General features: G+C 38.2%; 1 protein-coding gene across 1 annotated transcript in view; it reads left to right on the forward strand.

Annotated features, from left to right (window-relative positions):
- The window catches only part of TEK (TEK tyrosine kinase, endothelial), a 38,367-nt gene extending 28,877 nt beyond the window's left edge, over positions 1–9,490 (forward strand). Inside the window, 12 exon segments of the mRNA XM_010080367.1 lie at positions 1–162; positions 1,470–1,769; positions 2,264–2,421; positions 3,617–3,827; positions 4,784–4,894; positions 5,239–5,429; positions 5,816–5,929; positions 6,794–6,864; positions 7,455–7,495; positions 8,636–8,732; positions 9,209–9,308; positions 9,416–9,490. The exon segment at positions 1–162 is cut by the window's left edge and continues 150 nt beyond it. Of these exon segments, the coding sequence (XP_010078669.1) occupies positions 1–162; positions 1,470–1,769; positions 2,264–2,421; positions 3,617–3,827; positions 4,784–4,894; positions 5,239–5,429; positions 5,816–5,929; positions 6,794–6,864; positions 7,455–7,495; positions 8,636–8,732; positions 9,209–9,308; positions 9,416–9,490 (1,631 nt within the window).
- Positions 9,491–9,939: the final 449 nt, after the last annotated feature.

Genomic DNA, 9,939 nt, shown 5'->3' on the forward strand with positions numbered 1-9,939 from the left:
ACGGTGATGAGAGCAGTGTTATTACCCAAGTGCCAGGAAATATATCTACTCTGATTATTAAAGATCTTGAGCCTAGACAGCAATACATGTGCAGGGTACGAGTGAACACCAGGTCCCAAGGAGAATGGAGCAACTATCTGTATGCATGGACTTTCAGTGACAGTAAGTAGCTGATTCACATCCTTCTGTTTAATTCTTCCTCTTTCCCCCAGCGATCAGACTGATTGTCATTTAATGAGTACATTAAATGTAATCCTTTGTTCTGGTAACACTCGGTTCTTGATGATCACTTGTGGTTGTTATTACTATTATTATGGAGATAGCTTGGCATCCAAAGAAATTCTTATGCTGGAAATTATCAGGAACTAATGAGTCTAAAAAAAAAAAAAAGGGAAAAACAAATTAAAAGCTTGTGAATACTCATTTCAGTGTGACTCATGCTTCTGACATGTAGCATTTTTTTCCTGCTCATAATGATGAACCCACAGAGTTCCCTACTCCAAGCTCTTTTGTTACTCCCAAAACATCACTCAGACCCTGAAACTCAGCTATGTCAATACAGAAATAGCCAGCAGTTAAGAAAGGAAGAGAAGATGCAACGCAAGGTAAAACCCCTGTGAGCAAAGAGTAGTTAGGTGTGCTACACTGAAGACAAATGACTGCCCTTGAATCCCCAAGGTGTGAGTAGTATCCCTTCATAATGCCACAACAAATGCCCTGTCTGAATGAAGTACCATGTGAACAGACATCCATTTGAATGGCTAATGGGTGCCACTGCCCAAACCACACACTGCAAAGGTGGAATTCTTCCTCCTTACAGGTCATGTGAGGAGGCCCTCACTGAGATCCTACATGTATTAACAGAAGTATTAACAGCTGTCATGGGACACTCCAGTTTCCTGAGCTCTGACACGAAACTGCTCTAAGAAAAACAAAAGGGTACTGTTTTCCAGGAGAAGGTACTTAGCTTAGTAGTCATGGGTGTGTCCATGAGTCTAGCACTCACCCCTGCTTGTGCTTTTCTGATGAAATTTGTAGAAATATTGGTATCAATTTCCCTTCTTTCTAACAGCCTGTATCCTGACAGGGAATTGCTCCTTGAAGCCACGAAAGTATGGGACCTGGGAATCATCTGGGGATGGTGATTCAGTATAGAAGGAAATTAACCCTTTCTGTATTAATTTGAAATAAATCATGTTGTCCTTGCATACAGCTCAGAGAATTTGTATCTTCACCCAAGGACAGGAGTATACTGAACGCCACTACAACCTCTGCTGGAAGCATGGAGTACTGCAATACGGGTGACAGCACGTCAAGTTCATAAAACTATTGCATTCACTTACCATAGCTTGTCAACAAAATTCTGCTTCTGTTTAGCACAGCAAAAGCACTGAGGAAAGTGTTTGGCTCGCTGAGGGACGTGTGTGGATGTACACTCCAATGCTTTGTGTGTTTGTGTTTGTTCTTAGGAGTCCCTCCTGCACCATACAACATCAGGTTTTCTAACACTACAGACACATCGTCAGTCATCTCTTGGACAACTGCTGAGGGTCATTCCATCTCCTCCATCATAATCAACTACAAAATCTATGGCAAGGCTGAGTACAACCATATTGATATTATCATAAAGAACACCAGTGTTACTCAATACCATCTCAAGGGCCTTGAGCCAAACACTGTCTACCAGGTTCAGATTAATGCTCAGAACAACATTGGCTTGAGCAACCCAAACACATCGTTTGAACTGAAGACTCTTCCAGAAACTAAAGGTTGGTTATTCTGGCATGCTGGACTTGCACAAACCAGGGCCAGTGGCATAAGCTAGTTAATTAAGGCAAAGTCATAATATTATTTTTTAAATATTAGTTTTCTTTTGCTCTTGATTTTGACACACAACACAGCATCACCAAAATCTGTTTCTCAGTTCACTGCATAGCATTGGTGAAGTGACAACAGACTACATTTGTGTGTAGCCACTAGAAAGTGCCCAACAGCTCATAAATTAAAGGAACTGCAAACAATAGGATTATTAGATCACTGAATGCGACCTCAGCTCTGCTCTGCTTGAATTCAGTGTGACCTGCAGGTGCTCACACATCTGAAAATCAGAGCATTCAATGTCTATGACATTTCTGGAAAACAAAGGGATGTATTTCTGTCTTTTTACGGTTTACAAGACAGGGGTATTTAGCTACACATTGTTCATAGCTTTTTCAGAATTAGCTGGAAATGATGATGAACTCTTTATGTGCTTCCCCAACAGCTCCATATGAATCAAAAGGAGGCAAAATGCTGCTTATTGCTATCCTTGGCTCTGCAGGGATGACCTGTGTAACAATTCTCCTGGCCTTTCTCATCATGCTGCAGTTAAAGCGAGCCAATTTCCAGCGCCGAATGGCTCAGGCTTTCCAAAATGTGGTGGTGGGTTTCCAACTTTCCTGTGTCAGCGTGGTTATTAATTTTGCCCCCATCTTTTCCTGTTTTTTCATTTCCTTCCCAAATACTGTCTTCTCTTTAAGTGTGCAACTAGTACTGTTGTAAAGCTTCCCTGTTAGTGACCCCTGAGCTAAAGCAATCACAGTTACAGGCTATGAGCTAGACAACCCGACTTGAAAAAAGATGCACACCTTTGATGCTTCTCCCTCTTCTGCCTTATCGCACTTGCGCATGACAAGTACTGAGCCAGACAGAACAGAGGAGCCTGTTCTCCCTCTACAAAGTTGTGCCTGATTTTGAAAACTACAATATTTTTTAACATTGCTTTTGAGCATCACTGCTCTGTCATGGCTTTTCAACTTGGGGACAGAACACCAGGGATCAATCAAGGACAACATCATAGTTCTGGCTGTGAGGAAATCGCTGGTTGTAATATTGTGTAGAGATATCTCTATAAATATACACATATATATTTGTATCCTGCTGTAGTCTCTTTATCACTCTGCTTTCCAGTGCTGTTCTCTCACTTCAGAGGGGAACCTGTGAAGCAGAATGAAGCTGGGCCAAAGAGCTCCTCCATATAGATCTGCAGAGGTTGTTTCCTGAGCAGGGGGCCAGGGGCCTTATACAAAAAGATGATCAGTCCCCAGGCCACACAGAATAGCTCCTCCTCCTTGTCCTGAAACTTTTCCAATAGAAGTATTTCATGGGAACATGTAACTGAAGTAGAGACATCTCCTCAAGTATGGAGTAAGTTCATTTCCTCTCTCTTTTGTTTCCTTGCTTCTCCTTTCCCCTGTCTTCCTAGGGGGCCTGATCAGCACAGGGTTTAGTCAAACCTGAGACTTAAAACTGGTTTTGAGATCAGTAAAACCAAATGCTTTTTGCCCATCTCCTTCATCTTCGAGATGATTATAAAACTGTCAGGAGACTTAAATCTACAAAGGTACTTGGGCAAAAATTAGGAGTCTGATTAATTTTGTGGATCTGGGTAGAAGTGCTTGACACAGTTAATGTCTAGGAGTAATTGTCTGCTGTACTCTTGCGTCAGCAAGAGATGGATGAGGCTCTGTGTGTGTGTGTACATGAGTGAGCACACCTGTATTTGAGGAGTGTAATCAGAGCATTGCTTAGTAAAGCAGAGATCACAGTTAATGTCATTTGCTTAACTCTGTTACAGAGGGAAGAGCCAGCTGTACAGTTTAACTCAGGTACTCTCACCCTGAGCAGGAAAGCCAAAAACAACCCAGATCCCACTATTTATCCAGTTCTTGAGTGGAATGACATAAAATTTCAAGATGTGATTGGGGAAGGTAACTTTGGGCAAGTCCTGAAAGCACGCATTAAGAAAGATGGCTTACGCATGGACGCTGCGATTAAAAGGATGAAAGGTAGTAAAGATCGGAGACTGAGACTAAAGACTTTTCTTGGTTGGTTGTTCCAAGTGTTTCTCTGTCATAAGAAACGCTTAGCAGCCCTCTCCTAAAGCTAAAATAAATATTCAGAGTTGCTAGTGAAATTGTACCAGCTGTCACTAGGCCAAGACTTGTGCCCTGGCAAAGACTGTATTTCTGTACAGTCAAGTTGGTTTATATTTCTCTCTAATTGTTAATGTAATCAACTATTACATATTTTTCAATTAATAGGTCAGTATAACCTTCATGTTCACCTGCAGAGTGGGAGCCATTAAAAGATGTCTTTAATAGAGAGTGGAGTACAGAGCTAGCGTTGGGGCACAGCATTTGCTCATCTAGCTTTACCTTATCCATTAAGAGATGACTGTATCTATGCATGTCTATATATGCGTACTATAAGGATCATTCATATTCTTTGTACTCATTGGGCATGTCTGCCACTTTCCAGAGAGAACTACAATAATTAGTATATTGCAAGAATGTACATATTTTTTTGAAATTCACTGGGTCATTATCTAAGCAAATTGGGAGACACTCTTAAATACCCCTAGATGATCATCTAAGAAAGAGCCAAGTTCTGAATGCAGGTAGAAATAATCCACAGCACACACATGGAAAGATTTTTAGGCAGATAGTTTTCATATGGTCTGCTACAATACCTTACCTTCTCAAGATGGGAAGTGACATGGTATATTAAGATGCTTTCTTTCTCTGCAGATGGCTGCTACAGACATTAAGTCCTTTCTTTTTTTCCTTCAATTGAAAAGTCCTGCTTTTTTCAGTAAATATTAGTGCATCTTAAGAGTTTTTCTCTTTGTATTGGAATTGAAGCAGTACTGCCCCAGGCAGTCCAGAGTCCTAAAAATTAACAACAATATGGTCATAAATTCAGTTCAAAGGAAAACATAAATGTGTGCTTATTTGATTTTCAGAGTATGCCTCAAAAGATGATCACAGAGACTTTGCTGGAGAACTTGAAGTTCTTTGTAAACTTGGTCATCATCCCAACATCATAAATCTTTTGGGAGCATGTGAACATCGGGGTAAGATCCTCTTGAATATGTGTACTTTAAAAATTAATTTTAAACCCCCTCCACAGAACAGCCCCTAAGTCCACAGAAACACTGGGTCATAAGCAGGTCTTTCTGCATCTTTTATTAAAAAGCAAAATAAACTTGGGTTTAGATCTACAAGCCCACATTAATCCTTCAGAAATGACCGTTCATCAATAGTTCTAAATTCTCCTCTGCACCTGGCAATTGTGCTGTTTGATATTTCCCCTCCAGTCTTTTTTATGTTTATTTCTCTTTTACTCAAGGCAGTGTAATTTTCCAAATACTGACTACCTTTTACTTTGTGATATGCTCACTATCTCATGTTTCATTAGGATATCTTTATCTTGCTATTGAATATGCCCCCCATGGAAACTTACTGGACTTCCTTCGGAAAAGCAGAGTGCTAGAGACAGACCCAGCATTTGCTATTGCCAACAGTACTGCATCTACACTTTCCTCTCAGCAGCTTCTGCATTTTGCAGCAGATGTTGCTAGAGGAATGGACTACTTGAGCCAGAAACAGGTCAGTCTTCAACTCTCTACCCACTGAAAGCACAGCAATTCATTTTTCACAGACCATGCATTTTAATGAAATCAAAATAAGGTTTTGATTTTAGCTTCTATAGCACTCACTGTATGAGTTCTGTTTTGTTGTGTTCACTTAGCCCTATCAAATATTATGTCATGGGGAATCAGGGAAGAGGCATTCAAGGTTACGAACAACATGGTAACTAACTGCTTTCATCTTCAGATAAAGTTTAAGACATTCTTGGCAGTGACATACCAAGCCATTTGTTTTGATTTTTGTTCTTGTTCTGAATGTTTGCTATTTTTAATGTAGCACTAAAATAATACACTTAAAGCTCATAGCTACTGTGGTGATTTTATTTTATTTTTTTTTAATTTTAGTTTATTCATCGAGATTTAGCAGCAAGAAACATCTTGGTTGGAGAAAACTATGTAGCAAAAATAGCTGACTTTGGTTTATCAAGAGGTCAAGAAGTTTATGTTAAGAAGACCATGGTAGGGATCAAAACAAACATATATATTCTGTTTTCCTAATTGTTTGGGTTTTTTTTCCTTACTTTGTGTTTTCATGTTAACAAAAATGAAAACTCACGGGTACTACACAACCGATTATTTAAATATTATATATTAACACATATAAATATTCAGTGTGTATTAATATACATACATTACTTGTAAATCAAGTAAATACCACGTTTATAATATAATATACAATGTAATTGTAAATTATTTATATGAATATGGAAAGCAGTAAAATAACCAACTTTGCAGCCAGTTATGAGATTTAGTAAAAAGGTGTTATAAAAAAAATGTAATACACATTCGACATATGAAGATGAAATGTGCATGTGGGTGGATCTGTAGAGATATGAAAATAATATTTGCGTACTAGAATTTGTCCAGCTGAGGTAAACTGGTTTAATTCTATTGAACGAGGCCAAAGTTAGCAAGATGGCAGCCAGAGGTATGTCAGGATCTGTGGGCTGAAAAAATACCTGTCCAGAGCTAAGGCTTTAGAAGATCTGAAAAAGGAAGATGTGTAATAAGCATCGTGTAGTCATAGACCAGGAATAACACCAGGTGGTCAAGGGAACAGGATTGTTTAGAGGCATCATAAGACATCACTTGGAAATTATTTCCATTTCCTCTTGATGATGGTTGCATAAATTTTCTATTAGCTTTAGTGTGAACTGTCTCTCTGGGAAGTAAATGCACAACTTAAATAAGTTTAGGTACTTGGTAAAGCTTACTTGCATAAAGTCAGGTTTCGTTAAGGTAACATGTACAACTGCTGTGGTATAAATTGCAATACTTGTTTTCCAACCACCAACAAATAAACTTTAATTAAATAATTTCCAGGGACGGCTTCCAGTGCGATGGATGGCAATTGAATCTTTGAATTACAGTGTTTACACCACAAATAGCGATGTGTAAGTATGCTTTCAAGTGGTCTTTTTTAAATAAAAAAATATTTTTCAATATCAAGGGAAGTTTGATAGACAGGATTAGACATCCACTCTTAACTCAAAAACTCAGTAGCTGTGTCAGCATGAGTGAGCAATGGGAGCAAAAGCAAAAACCAAAACAAAAAAGTTTCTTTATCATCAGCATCTGAACAAGTTCTGTGTTTACAAGCTAATTGGATTTGGACCACTACTTCACCTACATTTCTCATTTGAAACCAGAAATCTGATGAATCCTTGTGAGACCCAGAGAAACTCAGTATTTTAGTTAGGAAACTGGAAGTGATATTTAGCAAAGCAATTCTGTTACAGTGCTATTTGCTGAGACCTCACAGTCTAATAAAGGACTCTGGTTGATGGGCTCACAGTGAATTAATGTTTCTCACTCCTTCCTTATGATTCTACAAACCCTATCATTATACAAAAGTTAATTAAAAAAAAAAAAGAATAAATCACACTTCTCTGTGTTCTCTGAATATTAGCAAAACTACCTACCATTTTAAAATATGAAGTCTTGTTACATTATTGTTGCACTCCATAATGTCCCTCTGTTGCAGATGGTCATACGGTGTCCTATTATGGGAAATTGTTAGTTTAGGTAAGTATCTGTATTTCGTGCTGCAGAAACAAACCAATCTGAGCCAAGCCAGCTCTGTTCACTCAGTCTGTTAAAAAATTATTCCTTTAAAACATACCTTAATTTTCTCTGTTTCATTCTACTAAATTTTATTAAGCTCCAGTATGCTTGGAAATGCTATTGTCACATTTTCAATTCAGGTACCATTCCAAGTGAGAAAAACATAATGACCATGTTTTCATTGCACTAGAAGACCTAAGCCATATCTAAATATAAAATCCCTCATATCACTATGATTTATAGCCTTAATCCAATATGTTTTGAGTTTGACAGGTGGCTTTTCCTCAGCCTTCCTGAGTTTTAAATCAAGACTAATATTTTAACGACTTGAGGGGGCAGGGGGGATAGGGAACTAGGGAACATCTCCTCCTCCAAGTATTCTCCAAGAAAATTTTTGAACATTAGTCTTCAAATAAAATTTAGAGTTCATTTCTGCACACACCTGTATTCAAGATGTATGTGATACAGCCTCAAACTATTCAAAATGACTCTGTTACATAGGCTTAATGATTTGCTCTGGAGTGCTCCTCCTGGCCTGCTGGCCAAGAGATGCATCCTGACTGACATACACATTGTGGACTAATCATGAACTCTTGCTTTCTAATTTGTTCCCAGTTTTCCTTACTAAATGGGTTTGTGCTAGGTATGGATGGGAACTAACACACTGGCAGGGTGAAAAATCAAGAGTCTAAGCAAACAAACATCTGCAAAAAGAGGCAAAGCCAGATTGACAGTAATAGCTCAATGAGTCTATATTGCATCTTATTAACAGTGTGCTAATGAAGGAATTACTTGCTGTTGCCATCAAGAGTATTGCAAAAACAGTTCAAATACAAGCAGATGCAGGCCCTCAGAGTTGCAGAGAAACTCAGGCTAGCTGCACAGATCACATAAGTTTATATCTGCTTTTATTTTTCTCTTCAGTACTATGTGTTAAGCAGTACGGAAACATTAACAACAAAAATGTAGTTACAAAATATTCCCTAAGGTTGGACTAATATACTTGTTATTGAGTCATTCTTTTTCACTTCTGCTATGAAATTAAACTTTCCTTTACTAAAAACACCATGGGTTCATGACAGTGGTTAAACTCTGCTTTAGGTGGAACACCATATTGTGGAATGACATGTGCAGAACTCTACGAAAAACTGCCTCAGGGGTACAGACTGGAAAAGCCTCTCAACTGTGATGATGAAGTGTAAGTAACTGCCTCAGCAAACAAAGTGAAATAGAATAACAGAACATCTGCTATAGGAAATATATGCTCTCTGTAAGAAACTAATAAAGTTTTTTCAGGAAAACATAAAAACTACTTTTTAAAAAAGAAAAAATTTAAAAAGGTTGCATGATTGGAAATAATTCCTTAAGTAATTTTGTAGCCAGCAGGCACAGTTATCTGCCATGAACCCTTTCTCAGGCTCTCTGCTCTTGCCAGATACCCTGTTCTTTGCACAATGTGTCTGGGCTTTAGCTCAAAGAGAGCTTTTTGATTATTCCAGAGAAAAGGAAAATTCTTTTCAGATACCAACCAGCTGTGGAAAATGCAACTCCAACTATATATACATCCATTTTCCTTTGAAAAATAGAAGGTACATGAGATCTTCCAATAAATGTGAATTTGTAGCTTCAACCTGTGTATCTAAACTGTCAAATGTTGGTGTTTGACTTTTAAAGGTATGACCTAATGAGACAGTGCTGGAGAGAGAAACCATATGAAAGACCATCATTTGCTCAGATACTGGTGTCACTGAACCGGATGTTAGAAGAAAGGAAGGTAAGAATAAATTCCTAGATAATAATCAGTCCATGAACAATTTCAGTATAGTTTAGGATTCTTGAGGTAATGCACCTTGCATCACACCCTGTTTATTTCTTTCCCAGACCTATGTGAATACTACCTTGTACGAGAAGTTTACGTATGCAGGCATTGATTGCTCGGCTGAAGAAGCTGCTTAAGACAGAGGAAATCTTAATTCATCAATGATGTGAGAAGAAAACCAAAACTCGATCTGCTGGAGCCCAAAATGCGATGTTCTGTAGTACTGTGTATAGCTCTAACTGTATATAATACATTAATAACGTTTTACTACAGATATGTATGTGTATATCACACAGTAACCTCTGCCTCCACAGGCTGTAGAAGTGTATATACTGTTCAGAGTAGGAATAGGCTGAAGTAATGAAATCTGCTGTTTTATATGCAGGGTTATCTTTTTTGCTAGTCATGTAGATATAGTGCATACATACAATTATTGTAATGCATTAGGTATTGCCATCTTAGATATTTTTGATACTTTCCAAGAGCTACGGATAGCAAAGTCAGTATCTTATAGCAGTATTTCACAGACACTTCATTTTGAGTCAAACAAAAATGCTAAGCTTAATGTGACAAGAGTTGCAAGTAG

The sequence above is a fragment of the Pterocles gutturalis genome, unplaced genomic scaffold, assembly GCF_000699245.1.
Source record: "Pterocles gutturalis isolate BGI_N339 unplaced genomic scaffold, ASM69924v1 scaffold14286, whole genome shotgun sequence".
Taxonomy (NCBI): Eukaryota; Metazoa; Chordata; class Aves; order Pterocliformes; family Pteroclidae; genus Pterocles; species Pterocles gutturalis.